The sequence below is a fragment of the Mastacembelus armatus genome, chromosome 6 (genome assembly GCF_900324485.2).
Source record: "Mastacembelus armatus chromosome 6, fMasArm1.2, whole genome shotgun sequence".
NCBI classification, from domain to species: Eukaryota; Metazoa; Chordata; class Actinopteri; order Synbranchiformes; family Mastacembelidae; genus Mastacembelus; species Mastacembelus armatus.
In genome coordinates this window covers 6406673-6426897 of record NC_046638.1, presented here as the reverse complement: position 1 = coordinate 6426897, position 20225 = coordinate 6406673, and the positions used below count along the sequence as shown (strand labels likewise).

The window sequence follows — 20225 nt, the reverse complement described above, 5'->3', positions numbered from 1 at the left end:
TCCACCAATGTTGTACAGCTCATCTGATTTATTTGATAATTCGGTAATAGAATCTTTTTGGACATGCAGTAGTTTATGAGTTTATTTGTATTAATAATGGCCTATTTAGAAGGTTTTTCCCAGTGTTTGTGTGGAGCACTTGTTCCAAACTAATATACCCAGTATTCAATGGGAATAAATGTTTATGAGTCAGATATTTAGAAGGTGAGGGTGTGGTGATTCATCATAAATTATATACAGGTGTGCTCATATTCTTACCTTTAGCTATAGGACTATGTCTGTGGATAAATATTGAGCAGGCAAGTCTGTCAGTAAAGTTAACATCTATCCATCACCTGTAATGAACTGAAGAGCTAATAGATAGATATTTTGGAATATATTATTTCCCTCTTGCTATCCTCTTGTTTTCTGCCCACCTCACAATGATTTACACATTAAATTTGTACAGATTAAACAAACAATATATAATGTATTAAAATGTTTCGGAGATGCTGGTGGGTTGATTTAGTTTGTCCAGTACCAGGCTAACTGTTTCCTGTCTTTAGTTTATGCTAAGCTAAGGGCTGTAGCATAATTTTCACTAGACAGAAATTAGAGTAGTATCTATCTTCTTACCTTGACGAGAAACTGAAGAAGAACCTATTTCCCTAAAATGTCCAACTATTCCTTTATTGATGTCTTACTTGGAGTTTAGGTGCCAAACATACAAATGGGAACAGATGGAACTGAAAAGAGGTGGTGATTATTGGAGATGAAGGGGTCTAATTGTGATGAGTAAATAAATATGTGGATCTGTATTATATTTATAGTTATAGTTATGAATAGGTGGACATTTTTGACAAAGATGGATGACAATGAGGGTAGTTGGTGGGGGCGGGGGTCGTCCTGCGCGCATGATGTGCTGGCTACGCCCCTGACCAGCAGCAGTCATATCAGAGATGTGAGAGGGGAAAAGAGCACAAAGGGAGAAAGGAAGAGAGAAGACGGGGAAGGAGGAGGTCTGCCTAAACTCCGCCTTCGGTCTCAGATCCTCTTGCATTCCTAATTCACAGCCTCTCACGTTGAGGATAGAGAGAAAGAAGAGAATCAAGAAGGACGCACGAAAAAGAAGGAGAAGAAGAAGGGGAGCAGCAAAACGATCATGGCAATATCCAAAACATCTCAGCTTGAGATAGTGTCCGATCACCACGCACCTCTACCACCGCCGACCACGACACGGAGCATGCAGACGCACAATAAACAGAGTCCAGATGAATGAGGACCAATACCTGGGCCGTGGACAAAATGAGGGTCATCTTCATCCAAAACGCCGGTTTCGTCGCAGCTTTCTCGCCTTTTAGATGTGAGTCAGTGTTGGCAGCGTTTAGGATGAAAGATAACGTGAACGAGCCAGAATTAACCAGAGATAGATCATGCCAGTTATTTGAGGAGTGAGGAGATCAGCCCAATAACTTAGACATTTTTCTTTTATTGGGATAGACTTTGCACATATATTATAGCCAGTATATCGTCTTTAAAACGAAAGTGTATTCAGCTTCAGGCATGCAGCCTGCTGTCGAGATCTGAATACATGTTTTATTACAATATTGGCACTAGAATTAATTTTATCTAATGATAGGACTATGTATCAGGTTATTGTAGACCGATAATGTGCTTTTAGACCTTTTGTGCGTAATCCGTGAGTAGATTGATTATATTGCCGATAATATCATGGATGGGTAGGAGGAGAAATCCCTGTTCCCTTTGATCAAAGCCAGTTGATCAAACAAGACAATCTGGAAATGTATGTTTCCGCATGTTATAATATGACTATTAGGCTACCCGGTATTCTTTGTAATTTATTTATTTATTATTACTATTATTAGGCCTATAAGTATTATCAATTTGTTTTTAGTAGGTAGTTTGAAATATTTAACAGTTGGAAGGTTGCTTGAACACTTCCGTAGTGAGATGGAAACCGCTTATTTATCGCCCCATCGGGGGGCAACCACCCGTCCCGAGACGCAGAAAGGCCAAACCTTAGCGGGCAAACCGGCGGGGGGTGACCTCTCCCCTTCAGCTCCAGCTCCGAACCTACCTGCCGGCACCTCACCAGAAGCAAGCAGTGATGGACGGAGAAACTCGGGCGTAAAAAAACATCACCACAAACATAACCTGAAACACCGCTACGAGCTGCTGGAGACGCTGGGAAGAGGCACCTATGGCAAAGTCAAGAAAGCCATCGAGCGGCACTCGGGCAGAGAGGTGAGACATTTAAGGCACATGTATGTCATGATGCTTTCCATGGGTCCTGACACTCCTTATACATGCATAAGTTTTTAGTAGCAATTATCACCAAACACTGATCTAAGAAAGAGCGCTTTGTTGTCGTCTGAGCGACTGACTGTCTTCTGCCCCCTGGGAATTCCCCCCATGCTCAGAACGCACCACAGGGACAGGGAGTTGTGGCTGCACACGCTTGTCCCATGCAGGGCCTCACGACCGGATGCTGGAGTGCAAATCCAGCCACTGGCTGTCTAGTGTGACTTCAGTGACCCAGATGAGCAACAAGAAAAACAACTGTCCCTCAAAGATATTACCCTACAAAAGTCCACTCACATGTTTTTTGTCCAGCATTTTAAGTGTTTTTCACAAACAACCCGCCCTTTTGTTTCTGTTTCTGTTCGTATTTGTACTGTGTGGGTGTTAGTGTGTTTGCATGGGTCCATCACTTTGTTTTTTTATGACAGAAAAAGTTACTGGCTGACTTTGCCCTAGTAAAGCCACCATCTGCTATGTCCTTGCAGACCTGCAAATGATTCAGCCTATGGCAAAATCTGACCCCACTGCCCATTCTGGCAGGACATGAAGAACTTTCCATGTGCTGAGAACGCCAGGGGGAAACTTAGTATAGGTCAACAACGCCCCTGGTAGTTGAGCATCCGGCAATGCATGTTTGATAGGAGGATCATAGCCCTCCAACGGGGCTTACTCTCTCTTGACCTGTCCCACTTGGAACCTTGTCCTTTCTTCAGTATGTTTTGCTATTTATTATTGCCATAGCAGCAACTCTAATGTGAAGTATCTTACTTTCATTAGCACTGTAAAGTTGCACAATGTACTGAATAATTGCTGGAAAGTTCAAAGTGTCTTAATCACAGATAGCTCCAGTTGGCTCATGTTGTTGGTTATAAATGATACACTAAAGGCTTTTTTTGAAGGAAACATAAGTCTATATTTGTTGGTACTGTAAAGATCACTTCCCAACCAAATATCCAAAATATAGACAGAAAAAAAACTACTTTGTAGGTGAACACTCAGTCGCCTCATTCTCCTGCTATCTGCAGTACAAACTTAAAATAGCAGGTCAGTAAAATATAGGACTTCCTTGCATTGCTGTGATTCATGTGGGAGTTTGTATATCTCAGGGAAGTCCTTGGAGAAGCAGCATGTCTACACAGAGTGCCAGCAGAGCATGACTGCCGACTACTTCATGAGCCACGTGTATCTGGCACTGCGTAGCTAGAGTTTACTTGACCTCTGACCCAGCAGAAGTCCCTTGTGCCCATAAGGCAGACACAGCAGTGTGATGAGACTGTTACACAATCACCTTGACTCAACTCCCAGTACTACCTTTTCCTGGTTCATTCCACAAACCAAATAAGGAGAGAAAAGGCTCAGTGAGGACATAGACTAAGGAAGTTTTGTGTGTGACTGTGTCTGTGCACATGTGTGGAATAAATTGAAGGCACTTGAGCAAGATTGATTCGATGTTGGCAATTTCACTCCCTCAGCAAAAGTGGAATTGATTGACTATCTGCTTTAATCTTAAATGGCAAATGTTTAACTGGCTGCCAGCTCTGTGGAAACCCTAAATTATAAGAAATGTTGCTGATCGTAGTGGTGACACATGCACAAGCTTGTGTGCTTGTGCATTCCACCAGAAGATGTGTTTCATGTTTGTATGCTCTTGAGAGAGCAAGGAGAAGTCTGTGTGTGTCTTAATGTATTATATGGCATCTAGAGTGAAAAGGTTATGGTGACAGCTCGGCCTAAAATGCGGAGTGACACATGAAAGACCATCCACAGCAGGATGTGAGATTGGAGGGGAAGGTTAATATCCTGTATGGGAGTTCCATCACAGACTGAATGGGGTGGGCTGTTAGTACAAAGACACCACCAGTTGTAGTGCTTATAGAATCATATTAATATGAGCTTCAAGCACCAGATTACATCATTCCCCAACAATGGTTTCAGTGGGGAGGTCCACAAGAGGGGAAAACACAGAAATTCCTGAGCTATATGTGGTGCTGTTGATGAGGTATTATGATTCTGTGTTTGAGAAAATAGTTCTCTGGAAATGTGACAGGCCTCTTCCTCCCACTCACACTCTCTCTCTCTTTCTACCCCTAACTCTGACTCACACATAGCCAACACAACAGATGAGCGTAGCCTTTAGAAAACACAGGGATGGGTGAGCATGTGATGAAAACTTCATCTATTTTAATAGCCTGAGAAAGTTTGGAAAGATGTCAGGCTTCAGTGAAGCAAAACACGGACTTTCACTTCAAACAAGCTGTGCTGTGAACCAGGTGGGGGCCCAGACAAAGCTGGATCCATACCTGGCACAGGCCAACGTGGGTAGCAGTCTAGTGCCTGTTTACTGTGAGTGACAGTAATAGGGATCCACTTAAAGACAAGCGTAGCTGTTTCAGCCAACCTGGCCAGCTGGCAAGTGGCTGATCTGCAGTCCTGTTTAATGATCTCTATCGGGGTCGGGGCGAGGGAACATGAGGACATACACCAGAGATACCTGGCTTTGTCTCAAACCCAATGTGGGAGAGCTGGCTCAGTCAGTGAGTTAACATACAGTGTAAAACTAAGATCATGGCTCTTAAAGATTGATTACTGTCCTATAAGATAAAATGCAATTTTGCTTTTAGGAAGCAGCCATACAGAGACTTTTTACTTTCCTTTGTTTGTATCCTCTGTAGGTCATTTCTCAATTGTTGCCTAAATGAATGAATTCCTGAATTAATTCTTACATTAAATACAGGATGACTCATAGTCTACCTCACTGTTAAACAATGAAGTCAAAATGTTACTCACATTTTGGGGATCAGTGATAAAATGTTGATGATTCTGATGAGGTAAAGGAAAACAGTGTTATGGCACAAACAACTTTTAGCAATTATAGACACAGCATGTGGACCCCCTGGACTCTGGCTTGTTTATTATGGTATCATTTCTTTAAATTCTGTGTAATCAAGGCATGCTCTGGAAGGGAACGGTTTGTTCCGGTTTGGGGTTATTTTTATTGATGTACACGGTAATTAGCTTGGCACTCGCTACTGCTTGTGGTTTCTGCTGCATGGAATAAAGCTGGTTCCTCAGAAAACTGCAGCTTAGCTATGAGAAGACAAAAGTTTAAACTAACAGAATTCAGAGGAAACAGACTCTATGCAGACCTGATCAAAGGAAACCCAGGATTCAGTCCAGAATGTTTAGGCTACAATTATTGTGACATGTGCTAGACTGTGTACTCTCAATTGGTTTATTTGTAAAAGACTGCTAACCTCTTATTTAAATAGTGCATAGGCTAGAGGTTTGAACGCATCCAGTTGCGGTTGAATCTTACCCCAGTGGCATTGCTATGACAGTGAAAATTGCCAAATCAAGTGTAGTTGTTGAATCTTCTATGGTAGAAAAAGCAACTAGTCTGAATCACTTCCCTGGTCTTAGCTCATTGTCCCGATTCCTCCATAAAACTCCCAGCAGGCCAGTTTTTCAGGCTGTTTCAAAAGTAGGACATTAACTGTTCTTAATCAGAATGACTAAAAATAAGACTGGGTAGTAATTTTGTGTCTTCTCAAGGACTTTTTCACAGTGCAACCATGGAAGTGTAGGTCAATAGTAACATCTGATTTATATTGGTGTACTCTGACCTCTAGGCTTCATTGCCTTTCAAGTATAAACACCTTATTCACCTGTTTTTTGTGATGCTCATTGCCTTTAAGAATGTCTTTTGCTCTAGTGGTCTAAAATATAATACAATCTGCTAGATGAAATGCAGTAATTTTGCTGAGCCCTCAACCTTTGGTCTAGCACCATCATCAGGTCTAAATATTAGTTTTGTCCGATGCTTAGTTTTATGGCCAAAACTTTACAAGCGTCAGCTGTTCTTTGAGTTTAGGGGCAGTTAGCAAATATTTGCATGCTAACATACTAAAACAAGATAATAAATATGGAAAAACAATAGAACTGCTAAACATCAACATTGTTATTATAAACATGTTAGTCTGCTGACATTAGCATTAACAGTCTTGTTTTCTATCAATATCTGCTGTTATATAGTTACTATGGAGATCCCCATGTTTCACCATAAGATTCTGTCTTATAACCTCTCTGTCAGAGAGAGGGTGGGGGTTAGATCTAGCCCAAACATTGAGTAATACCTGGATGACTATAACCTGTGCCCTGGACAAAGCAAGCCCCGATGTGTCAGGCTGTTTTTCTCAGATAACACCTTAATTTCGCTTTGTACTGAAAGGAGGCTGACAAAATTGTACAGTGTGAGACTAAGATGACACATTTGTTTGCTTAACAAGGCTTGGTGATGATGTCAGAGGTTGCTATACTGGCCCTATAGGACCCCTGAGAGGGTAGGTAAGTGAGACTGATGAAGTACACAGAAATGGAAATAGATGAAGCAATAGGCTACATGCTGAATTGGCTCACATGATTTTACTAACAAACAAACATCACATGGTGTGCAGTATGTACTCTGGAAGAGTCCTGAACATTTCAAAATTAATTGATAAGATAATGAACGTGACATAAACATTCTGTCCTTTACTATTATTTTACAGTTTTCATCTGTAATTTCCCTTTTTCGATTAAATTAACATACTTACATACATACTTGTTACATACAAGCTATCTATATTTAAGTGTTTTCTTCTGTTTCCAGGTGGCTATCAAGTCAATTCGGAAGGAGAAAATCAAGGATGAGCAGGATATGGTTCACATCCGCCGAGAGATTGAGATCATGTCATCCCTCCGCCACCCACACATCATCTCTATATATGAAGGTGAGGTTCTGTTGCATGTCTGTCGCTCTGTGTGACAGACAACAAATCAGATGAATTAATTTGACTTGAGCATGCATAAACAAAAACACACATGTCCAAAATTCACCCCTTCCTCAGTTTATTCAGCAGTTGTGGCCAAGTTGCAGGATTGTCATGTTATGACATGCAGATGTCATAATAAGACCTGGAGTACAGCTCTGGGATGTTATTTATCTTCTCTGCTCTGTCTGGCCTTCTGGGGCAGTAACAGTCTGGCTCTCTTTGAATGTGTGTGTGTGCATGTGTGTGTGTGTGTGCACGTGAGTATTGAAAGTTTATGTGCATAAGAGCGGTGGTATTCTAAGGGATTGCCTCTCCCACATCCAAGAGGTCTCATCCCTTGTCTTCTCCAGTCTTGATCTCAGGGCCAGACATCTGCTGATACTTAGACACAACTGCAGCTGGGAACCAGCCTGTATTTGTGCATATGTGCGGGTTTTCACATATGTGTGTATGCACAAGTTCTAGTATGTGTGTGTGTGTGTGTAGGTGGGTGTGTGTCTCTGTGTGTGTATGTATAGCTAGGGGGACACTGGATTGACCTTACTCACCTTACTGCACCAAATCTGACTATGGTCCAGTGCTATGCAGAGGGAAGCAAGGCCTTAAGCCTTCCCTGGAGCAGTGTCAACATACATCTACCCCAGGAAACAACTGTCTAAATATCAAAGCCTTCAAGTGAGGCTTAGACACATATATTTACTTTTGGGACCGAGTTTTTTGATGTGAGCCTTTTTGAATGACCTTAACCTTACTGGGAGAAAACATAGATTAGTATTAATGGTGAGTATAAAGGTTGAACAATTCCCATTGAATTCTTTCAACATATTGCTTGCAATTAATCATCTCTTATATTGTAGTCTGGGCCTGTTTGCAGGCAGTTGCAGTCACAAGGCAGTTAGTTTGTTAGGCAATTTAGATGGTTTCATATGATTTGTGACTTGACTATTTGTATGCTTATTTCAGCGAAACAATTTCAGTTTTCAGTTTTATCCTGTTTGCAGGATAGCTTCTCCATCACAATGGCAACAGGTTGTGTGCCACTGACCAAACTGGTTTACTCACTGTCCATTGTTAAGTTTCGAAGTTACAATGTGTGTATGCAACAAACAGTTCTATTTGTCATGGGAAGATGCCAATAGTCAGCTGGAGGGCAGAAGTGCAGTCGGGTTTATGTGTTTTGTAGGAGAATGATTAATAGAACACCCAGTTTTATAAACTCCAAGGAGCCTGTCTGGTGTTTCTGTGTGCTGCCTTCTTTATAAGCAGCCTACTCCAAACTCAACCAGACCCATTGCTCTCGTTCTTTGGCATTTCTCCTCAAACCCAGCACTAACTGTTGTGGCCTGGCCTCCATCCAGCCTTGCTTTAGAGATATATAGAGCCCCCCTGATTTGTGTATCCGACAACACCCTCCTCAGCAACCCCTGATAACTGCCTTGTGTGAAGCAAAGCTGAAGCAGATGTGTGTATGACAATTGATTTTTACCACTCCCTCACATTTTGGTCTCATCATGTTTGTGGCATTTAAAAGCAGATCTTCACTCCTCAGGTGTAACTATCTTAACAGTCTTAGTATCACTGTTCAAGTAGTGATACATCCTTTAATAGAACGACGCCTGGCAAGGTTGACACAAATGGAATGGAATTTCCTTCAGGATCCATAAAGTATCTATCCATCCATCCATCCATCCGTCCATCCGTCCATCCGTCTATCCGTCTATCCGTCTATCCGTCTGTCTGTCTGTCTGTCTGTCTGTCTGTCTGTCTGTCCGTCTCTTTGTCGAAATTCAAGGAGTAGTTTGAGTAGTTTTTTTTTGAGAGTTAGATGAAAACATTTAGATGAAAAGATGGATACATCTCTCACATCACAGTCAATATGATGCCATCAGTTGGTTGGCTTAACTATCTGTCTGGAATCTAACACATAACTGTCTATAATAAAAAAACTTGTTTTTTGTTTCTACAATTTTAGTCTGGATTAACCAAAATTATATAGCATGTCAAGATGGGAGCTGGAAGACAGAATCTGTTGCCTGTGGGACAGACCCTAGGTTCCCCTGTTTCCAGACTTTAACCTGGGCTAAGCTAACTCACTGGTTACTGTAGCTTTACATTTACCAAATAGATATGAGAGGGTTATCAATCTTCCCATCTAACCTTGGTCGAGGAAGCAATTACATTAAATATATTCCCCCAAAATGTCCAACTGTTCCTTTAGGAACAAAAAGGTAAATGAGGAGGACATAAAAAATGATAAAAGACTTAAAACCATTCACCTTGTTGTGAATGAGCAGCCACAATTCTTGTTTTCATATATCTTTAAATCTTTAAAGGTAGATAGTAGCTAAGTCTAGTAAATAAGACCAACTGTGGGTTAAAATAACAAATTTAAAATATTTGAAACCCAAGAGGTACACAGTTATATATATATATCACTATAGTCAGCATTATTTCACCACTCCTTTGTATTACAATTTATAATAATATTCTGCTTCTTGCACATGCTTCATCTGTCATCAGTGCTGGCAGTAGGACAATAGGTGCTAATTAGTGAGATATGTGGGCCTGACCTGTGAACAAAGCCCAGTGAGTGACAGTGAGGCTGTAGTGTAGCTGGTGGACCCAGTGGGCTGTAACAAAGCCAAGTTATGTAAGCCAGGTAATTATTTAAACACCAGGGGTCAAAGGTAAAAAGGGAGTGCAAGCTGAGAACTAGCTCTTAAAGCTCAACCCCACCATGGATGACTGCGAATGTCACCCCAGGTCACCATTCTGTCCACCAGTCAGACGGCTAAATTGGCATTGCCCTCCCGGGTGCTTGGCTTACATCTCATTTGTTACTTTCAGAGTAACCACAATCAGGGAGCATTACCATCACTCAGCAACTGTGTGTTTTTGTAGAGGATTATATCTTTAAAAAAACTTTGGCTTGAGGTGCCTAATGTGACAAACAATGAAGGAACTCCATCAAGGGTGCAGAATGCAAAGGCCCACAGCCCCGGTGACCCTGCTGTGTGAGAAAATATACCAACACAATACAGAGCAACATGGTTGACTATGTTGTTGTCATCTCCTCAGTATTCCTGTGGTCTTTTTTCTCTTTACTTAATTCTCTCTGCCTAACCACTTTCATTCCCTTCATGCCAAGGCCTTGGAAGAGAAGGATGTTGCCAAGTTGAAATTATACACCAGAAGGCTAAATACTAACACAGAATCATATGGTTGCTGAGTTCCAGTTGGATAGTAATGCATGACAGTAATACAACTGTAATAGCATTGCCCTTCTCCAGTCACCGGATGTGCGACACATCATCATTTTGACTGAAGCAATACTGTAAAAAAAAAAAAATTGGAATCATTTGGTACTTTGGGAGTACAGTATAATAGTAAAGTAATAATGATTACTAGAGTACTAGTGAGCATCTCTACTTTAAAGAGTAAAGTAATGAGTAAAGAACAATCAAATAAACAAAAAAATAAAAACAGGATGGTATTACCTTAGTTGAGTCATGAATTACTAATGAGTAGCGTGTCATTTCTGGTGAGCAATAATGAGCTTCATTTTGCTGCAAGAAGGGGAAGTTTCACCATGTTGCCACCATAAATGTTACAATAATTTACAATCAGAGGGATGCTCAGTATGGTGGTGAGGAATCTGGGAGTGTGTTGTGAAATATGGTGACACAGTGCAAAGTTGTTGTGTCAAGGGCTTGACTTGACACTTACTGGAACCTCTGTCTGCAATGCTAACTTTTTGCCTACTCAGTCTGGATCCTGAATTTGCTGTTTTTTACAGCTGTGATTCTGTTCTCTGAGGAGTGGGCTTGATTGAGTTAACAGCCCCTCCCTGCAGTGCAGTGAAGGAGCCAGACACTTGAGGTGGAGTTTGAGTGATGTAACCCAGGGACAAATGTAGAGATGTAATGTGCTCCTCTGGAATTTGGATTCCGGCTCCAAAACTAAAGGGGGTGAAATGGTGTACTATGCATTTTACATAACAATGACCATTTTATATTTTACCATGACAGAATGTACCAGGATTTTCTAAATTGTCCTCCCAACTCTTTTTAAATGTAGATGTATTTTAAGTAGAAATTAATGGACTCCAATTGTTTTCTTATAATTTCTCAGTGTTTGAGAACAAAGACAAGATTGTCATCGTGATGGAGTATGCCAGCAAGGGTGAGCTGTATGACTACATCAGTGAGCGGCGGCGCCTGAGTGAGCGAGAGACGCGACACTTCTTCAGACAGATAGTCTCTGCCGTGCACCACTGCCACAAGGTGAGAAAACCCATACCATGCAATATACGGAGGAAAACCTGCACATTCATTTTCTGATCATCACCGTAAACCTCTCTTTGCCTGTCTCACACTCATCCAATGTTTTCCAGGCGTATTGTAACATTAACCATGCATCTCTAGTCAGCCTTATAACCAGTTAATCTACATGCTCTATGCAGTATGCTTTTCTTGGCACGCTAGGGTTAGGGAGTCATCTGTTTCTGAGTGAAGATGGAACACAGGCCAGTTTAATTCAGGCTTACACTTCGATTACAATGCATCAAACAGGCACTGCATTAATTCTGGCCTCATCTGTTGACACACTGATGGATGTCCCATGATACCCCCAAAGCTTTTCCCCAAAGATTTAGCTCCAGTCACACCCATGTCAGCCCCTGGTCCACCCATCACTAATTCCCATTAAAACCCAAGGTCCTGGGGGCTTGTTTGGATGGACTCTCATCTTGTGCATTGTCTTCCCAGCTGGAGATAAAGATGATGTCAGGCTTCATAGATAGGAGAGTCCCAGACAGCCATGAATGATGAATCATCACTACCATGCACAACCTCCCACTGGGTGGGGTGGTGTGAGTCACTGACACAACAAGCAGGCAACCATTTCTTCTTTGTGTCCACCAATAAGCTTCATGTGAACATGAGCCTCCTGCCAGGCACTAACCAATGGGAGATGCCATATGGAGCGCAACCCTTGGGGGGGAGTGACAGGTGAAGTCACTTCTCCACATCTGAGTGGGGTTCAGTCTGACTGCATACCACATGTTATTTCCCAGTTTTTTTTTTAAACCAGGCATTAACAGCATAGTTGTTTTTAAATCCGAAGATGTTGTGAGAACATCATTCATATAGTGTGGTAATTATAGGCTCGTGTTTATGTGACACATGTGAGTCAATTTAAAAAAGAAAATCACAGCAGATGTCAGCACAAATACCCCAAAGGGGACAAGACCAATTAAAGAGTACTAGACCAACAGGCCGCCTTGATTTCCCCCGAGAGCCACAAGCTAGATCTGCCAGAGTAAATCATCAATGCAATGGACTGTTCATTACTTGGATCCATCTCTTGAAGAGAATTATGCATTGACAGATACATAAATCGCTACTTTGTTTTTTCTCATTGTCTTCCAGAATGGAGTGGTGCACAGGGATCTTAAACTGGAAAATGTGCTACTGGATGAAAACTGTAATATTAAGGTAAGTGTGCCACTTGGTTTGTGATGCGTTTCCCATCAAACAGTAACATTGTGCCTTTATGAACTTTGGGATTAAGAATGACATGGCTAGCGTTAAATTCACACATAGCCCTGTTTTCTACAGATTGCCGACTTTGGGCTGTCCAACCTCTTCCATAAGGACAAGCTGCTGCAAACGTTCTGTGGCAGCCCACTCTACGCTTCACCAGAGATTGTCAATGGGAGACCATACCGTGGCCCAGAGGTGAGTCCCACTGAACCATACAGTGGCAGCAACTTAAGTCCATGATGCGATTTCCTTTTATGTACCAATCATCATCATCATTATTGTCCTTCGTAGCTGTTAAATTTGGTGTGAACCCCCTGCATCTCTTACCTTATATAACTTTCTTCATTAGTAGCTCACTATTAATTATCATCACATAGACCATACACTAAGTGGTGATTAGGCAGTGTTTGCTGGTTCTTTGATAGGATTACTATTAGTCTCAACTCAAAGGGGGTCTCTTCCGCAGCTCCATAGTGTTCAATCTAAGGTATTGTCTGTTCTATCTTTCCTACAATGTCTGGGTCCTTTGAAGTGAGAAAGCTGAGGATAGTTTTTGCTCACTTCCTCTTCAGCTTAATGGGATAAGAATGAATGTCACAGCCTCAAAATGGCACTTACCATCAAAGTCAAATCGTTTTGATGAAAGAAAAAGTGAAAATACCTCTTGAAAGCAACGTCTGTGACAGGGGTCAAGGGTGTTGTCTCTAAAATTGCATCAGTACCACAAAACAAAGCAGCGGAGGGAAAAGAAGTTGCACTTTTAGCTATTCAAGTCCAACCATTCAATTTAGTGTAATTCACTATAATTTACCCGAGAGTGCTAAAAACAAGAACAGTCCGATGGCAATCGAAATTATAGAACCTTAGTTGGGGTGAGGCCACAAATTACAGCAAACACAGGCACTGAAAATAGAACACAACAATAGTGCGTGCCCTGTCTCGCCCTCAGGAATGAACCAATGGCAACAGGAGAGTTAAACATACTTGATGAGGGCCCAGGGATATAGAGGAAGTACACCAGCTCCTTAATGGGTCCTATCTGATTTCCTCTTCCCCGATTATGTCTCAGAGCTTCAGCTACTGCCACCACAAGCACATTACTCAATGCATCTCATCCTCCCCTAATCACAGTCAACACACACAAACATTTTTCCTTCTCTGTCACACTGTCACATAAACACAAACACACACACACAGATAATCTGCTAAACATGGAATGTTAGTGAATATCCAGTGGGTCTTTAGGAGCCAGGATATTATGACTTTGACATCTCTGCTAGACTCACTACACCCTTCCACGCACAACAATTCCCACCTCACTCTTCAGAGAAAGTGTTTGTTCCTTCTAGACAGAACAGAAGGGCAGGTGGAGGTAGTGTTATTCCTTTTTCAATAATTTGCTCACTTGAGATGGGCATTCTGTGTATGACTCAATTACCTAGTTTATCAAAAGGTTTTTGCTCTTATCAGGTGGACAGCTGGGCTCTGGGGGTGCTGCTGTATACCCTGGTTTATGGGACCATGCCATTTGATGGAGGAGACCACAAGAACCTCATTCGCCAGATTAGCAACGGCGAGTACAAGGAGCCTACTCAGTCCTCAGGTATTACTGCTTCCCAGTTTTGACATGTTAGAAAAATACACCTAATTTCAGTGCATTATATGAAGCAATATCATGAACTATACTTCCGATCCATAGTGTGTTCCAGCTGGACTGCAGTGAGCAACACTAGCTGTCAGAAACTGAATCACTGACCCTTGATTCCAATTTTTTGTTCTGTCCATAAACTCTACATGACCCCTTTTGTCCAGACATATAAAAACTGCAGTTGTTTTACAAAGCTACTACTAATTGGAACTTATGAAAACCATATTTTTACATATATTCTTACATATATTCATTTGGTGTTTCACACTCACAATCTGTAATAGCACACACTGTATTGTTACCAAGAAGACAGAACAAATTGACTTACAAATTGTTGATGGTCTGTTTCCTGCTAGATGCCCGTGGACTGATCCGCTGGATGCTGATGGTGAACCCTGAGCGCAGGGCAACAGTGGAGGACATAGCCAATCACTGGTGGGTAAACTGGGGCTGGAAAAACAGTGTCTGTGACTGTGATACCCAACGTGACCATGGAGGCTCGCCCATGCTGGCCCGCTTCATCGACTGGCAGAACCGGACTGAGCCACGTGGTCCTGGACCCAAAACTGCAGCCATGCCTCAGCTGATGCGCCAGAGGCCCAAAAAGTCTAAGAAAGAAAATGTTGAGACAGAACAGATCCACTGCGGAGCAGAGGACAAGCCAGGTCTGAAGAGACCCAAGGGGATTCTGAAGACCAGGGCTACTGGGGAACAGCAATCTCCCAGTCTGGATGAAGTGGAGTTGGGCCAGGCAGTGCTGCCTCAACAAGCTGAAGGGGGAGAGGAGGCCTCAAGTCCGGATCGAGAGGAAGAGGAGCCGACACTGGGTGGAGGCTCACCAGCTAAGATGTTGCCCTCACTGCCCAAGAAAGGCATCTTGAAGAACAACCAACAACGGGAATCAGGGTATTACTCCTCCCCAGAGCGCAGTGAGTCCTCTGAGCTTTTAGGGGGTGCCAGTATGTCTCTGCTAGCCACCTCTCCACCCAAGAGAGTTATGGGGAGAAAGGGCATCTTGAAGCGAAATGGAAAATACTCCACCTACAGCGGGCCTCCCTCAGCAGTGGCTGGAGTTCTTGGTGAGCCTCCACCTTCAACTGACTCAGGTCTGTCCCGCAGTCAAAGTCGGCCCTCCAGCATAGTTGGAGAGGACACTTCTGTCCTTTCCCTATCACCTAGCTCCCTCAGCGGGGCTGAGTGGCATCCCTCCACAACCCACCTCCGCCCAAATATCAGGGCCTGTGTCTCAGCTGAAAACCTGCTGCAGCTTGCCAACTTCAAGGGCTTCCAGGCAGCCCCTCCACTTCAGGGACACAAGTTCAGCCGTGGCCCCAAAACGAAAGGCTCCCCAGGGGACAATGGCAGCTTCTCCTTGCTGGGGGACCTGGAGGACATGACTCAGGTGTACCAGCAAGCCCTGGACATCAGCAGCAACCTCACCTAACAGACGGGTGGCAGAAAGAGAAAAAATGGCGGGAATTAAACATGACTCTCTGTGTGTGTGTGTGTGTGTGTGTGTGTGTGTGTGTGTGTGTGTGTGTGTGTGTGTGTGCGCGCGCGCGCGCGTGTGTGTGTGTGTGTGTGTGTGTGTGTGTGTGTGTGTGTGCTAAGATGTAAATGTGTGGCATTAACGACCAGTAGGTTACTGGGATACACCTTTTGGGAAGTTGTGGCTTTTCAATTGGGGCTCATATCTTGATGGAAATGGTATATGTCTATGCACGCATACATACATGTGCACTTCTGTGGAAAATCGGTTAAGGTTTTGTGAACAGGAGAGAGAAGGAGATGGCATGAGAGAATGCCACCCAGTCTGCTTTCTTAGCCCGCTCATAGACTTTGCTGTGTTCAACATGTTTACATATTCAGCAAGAAGGCAAGTTAGAATCACAAACGCAGCAACCAGAAACTAGTTGGTTGGTTCTCGTTGTACACCACCGTTTTTGAGTTTGAGTTTACAGAAGCACCTTAAAACTCACACAGAGCACACGCGTTTGTGATCTCGGCTTCCTTAAAAAAAAGAAACAAACCAGGGTTTTGTTCAAAAAAATAACTGACATTGCTGATTATTTATTAATATTTTTGTAGCCTTTAGTTTCAAGTGCAAAACTGGTGGGTGCTGGCTATTACTGGAAGAGTACAAAGCTCCTTGTGTCCAACTCTTTGTGTGGAACTGACATATATAATTATGTTAGTGATGAGAAACATATATATACTCAGCATATAACTATGTCTGTGCATGTACAACATGCAGGCAGTTATCTTCATAAAAGCATATGTCCTATATATGTGTACAATACTAGGGAATATGTAGGAAGTGCCTTTTTTGATTCATAATACAAATTATGTATGTCATTTCCTTAAAGTGGAGGGAAAAGCCAGGCCAACCTGACACCAGTTGTGCTTTTTTGATGTTTGTGAATGTGGAGAGACCCAGGGCCTCCAGCACACAGCTGACGAGCTTTACTTGTTTTGGGGTTCACAGGTCAGCCCGAGACAGTTGACATCAAACAGTCTTGTCTCCTCCTCCCAAGTAGAATCACACATAGATATGCAACCACAGGCTACTCAGAAAGACCGCCTCTGTTTTCCTCGTCAATGTTTAAGCCAGTAGGTTGGTTTGTCAGCAGTGTACGTGGCTTTCTTGAATACAGATTTGCTGGCAGCACCAGAGGTCTGGTAGGACTCACCTAGTAGGATATTTAGTGAAGGGAGATGGCATAAACACTATCTCACAGTCCTGGAATGTGCCTGGCTCTCTTAGCCTTGATTGCTTCGCATTTTCGAGGCTATCGGATAAAACAGACTGTTTAGTGAGAGATTCAGTTTTTTATTTATTTATTTTAGCAAAGACATGTGAGGTGCTTTTTATTGCCAGACTAGTTAATATTTTACCCAGAGCTCTGCAAAAGAGCTAAGTAAGGTGGTTTGTTTTAGCTGGCTGATGACACAGCAAATTCCTCAGACAAAGCCTGGAGACGTGTTGGTGCTAGAGATCTCTATCAGCCCCAGCCCAACTCAGCACAGGTGGGATCTGCGGTCCATGCTCAGCCCTCCAGCTGTGTATACTAGTCCATTATGTCAACCAAGCACAATTAGCCAGCTATTGTTTTCGTTTGTGAGTAAGAGAGTGGCAGTGCGTAGAGATTTATAGCTAGAGGGAGAAGAAAAGAGTGTGAAAGAGTGATGCATGGAGCTTAGAGTGGACTTTTCTGTAAAACACAGGAAAGGTTAAGGGGTTAGTCTTTTTTTTTTTTTTTTCGAAGGATTAGTAATGTAGGCTAGTGAAAGTAAAGAAAGTGAGTAGAATGAGTAGAGGGAAAGTTTTTGTTTCATACCAAAGATGTGATGAAGCTTTGACATAATTTAGGAGACTGGATAGGTCAAGATCTAATGAGTTGAGATTTTTGGGAGTCCCTATCGGTAAATGAAATCATTGGCTTTACCTCACATTTGCTTTATTTTTCTTTTTGCGTCTTTATTTGAGTTGCTGGGAGGTTGTTGTGCAGGTTGGCCTGAGGGCAACTGTGCAGCATTTGTTCTGAATGGCCTTACAACACTTCAACTGCAGTTTCTTTCTTTTGCGAAAGCACACACAGTGAGGTGGAGACCAGTACGGATCCTTAGTGCAAGTCCATTGAAATATTTTGAATGACGCATGGGGCACTAAAAAGATTTCTATGATGGTTTTCAGCAGAAGCCAAAAATGGGAGACATCATGCAAAATAACAAATAATGCAGATGACAAAAACATGCATTGCATGACCAAGAGGAAAAGATCACATGCTGAATGTTTTTAGTGGTTTGCTTGTGTGATGGAAAGTCCTGGGTATTGATTTAAATCAAAGACCTGTTGCGTATTACATTGCATTTTATTGTCTTTTGTATTGCATTTTATTGTCAACTGGATTTACAGTGAGAAAATTATACTATGTTAGTATTTTGTTTTATTATGCTTCTGTTTTTGATTTTCCAAAATATAAGAAACTTTATATTGCTTTATGTTATGGCAGAAAAATACTTCCTTCCTCGAAGTATTCCAAAATTATCTCCAGAATGAGACATTTTTGATCTTAAATTGGTGTATTCTCATTTTCCCCGTTTTGATATTCCACTGGGTCAGAGTAGTGGTTTAACAACCTTCACATGGCAAAATGTAAGTATATGTACTAATATATCAACAGCTGACCTTGGGAAATTTGTATTTTTTCTGCCACTTCCACCATGGAAGGTCCAAAAATTCCAAAATTCCAAATCATCAGGAGAAAAAAGGAACTAAAGCAATGGAAAGAATCTGATGATGGAAATTAAATTCTGCCAAACTGGAAATAACTGGTGCATATCTGTAAGTTAGTTGAAAGTCTAATCATAGGAAAACTTGACTGGATATTGTTATGACAATAATATTAAATTAGTATTATTATGTTATTTAAGTATTATGTTCGTTATGGCTCATTACTATGGTTGGCTATTGCCACAGTTTTTGTTTTATTATTATTTTTTTTTTTCATTTGTGTCTTTTGGTGATCCTGGACTGCCAAGGTGGATTAATTTTGTGTGCCTTTGGTATCTTTTATGACCTTTTTTTTTTTTTTTTCTTGAATAATGAAAATTATTATCAATGTGTTTTTATACTTGTATTTATTGGTGATCAAGCCATTTCATTTGTTGTCAAAGTGCTCCATGGTCATGCTTTGGCCTTCTTTGGACTGTGTGTGCACACACAAAAATACAATGTATGCTCATTTAAGATAGAGTGGTATCATCTCATGGTTAAGGCCCTGTCCAAGTGGATATTTTTAGGAGTAGCAAATAAATAAAAGTTCATCAAATCCTGTAAAATGTCTTAATTCTCTAATTTGGACATTTTTCTATTTAACAAAATGCCTCTGTAGTACTGTATCAACTCAAATAAATGGATCTTGAAATGTTTTTATGTTCTGTGTTGTCATTGATTACTTAAATGTGTGCTTAGGTCACACAAAACTATAATTGTGACATTCTCTTGTATTCAGCCAGGAAAAAAATCTCCAATAAATTTAAGAACAATTCTGTATCAAAGAGGTTAATATTCTATACAACATAAATAAATAACATTTACATTACAAATATTCTTACCCCACAAAAGATAAACTAATATGCCAACACTCTTCCTCATATACTACTACCTAGTTTCTTTATTCATGAATTTTCAAAATTCAGACCTACAGAGTTCAAGTTTGACTTCTAAATATTGTTTCAAAATAGGTAGAAGGTTACATTATGCAGCTTTTCACTTGCACAAGTTATTTCTGGTTTGATCCAGTGGTGGATAAGCAAACACACTCAGAGGAAAAACTCAGACAAAACCACAAATACTTGACTCACTTTCTTCTTACAGTAGGGACACGTCTAACATAAACTATTATTGAAGAGATGCCCTCATTTCTTTTCCTTTTTTAGAATACTGGACCCAAAAACCTACATGGATGCATAAAGGAGGTCACCTCTGGTGATCCAGATTACAAAAGGGGACCTGTTTTCATCCTTAACTTGAACATACAGCAGTTCATTTGCTTCTTTACCTTTATTTACTTATAAGGGCAAATGGTTAGGGTCACACTGAAAATGTCAAAATGTCACACTAAAAAAGTACAGTTCATTTTGTTTCACATTTCTCAGGCTTCTTGATAATTATTACCAGTGAGAAGGGCCCAGATTCAGGCACTTAAATTAGTCAGTGTTTCCACATAGCATCAGCTGCTGTAGTCAGACATCAGTTTAACTCAGTAGATGTTGAAGTGATAGTCTGCCCCAAATCCATGTTTAAACATTAAAAACTTGTTCCATATGGTCTTTACAAATGGCTGTACAACAGTACTGTCCCTTACAGAGCACTGTGGTATTGATCAGTTTAAATTTGTGTCGATTATAATGAATCCC

General features: G+C 41.5%; 1 protein-coding gene across 2 annotated transcripts; it reads left to right on the top strand.

Moving 5' to 3' along the window:
- The first annotated feature begins 936 nt into the window (after positions 1 to 936).
- nuak1b (NUAK family, SNF1-like kinase, 1b) lies at positions 937 to 19237 on the top strand. 2 transcript variants are annotated; one of them, XM_026311233.2, is made up of 8 exons: positions 2172 to 2244; positions 6588 to 6641; positions 6950 to 7070; positions 11244 to 11395; positions 12542 to 12607; positions 12731 to 12850; positions 14126 to 14258; positions 14660 to 19237. In XM_026311233.2, exons 3-8 carry the CDS (start codon positions 6998 to 7000, stop codon positions 15745 to 15747), a joined length of 1632 nt encoding a protein of 543 aa, XP_026167018.1. In that variant the 5' UTR covers positions 2172 to 2244; positions 6588 to 6641; positions 6950 to 6997; the 3' UTR covers positions 15748 to 19237. The 2 variants fall into 2 exon arrangements, with proteins under 2 accessions (XP_026167017.1, XP_026167018.1); XM_026311232.2 differs by lacking the exon at positions 6588 to 6641 and having other exon boundaries at positions 937 to 2244.
- Positions 19238 to 20225: the final 988 nt, after the last annotated feature.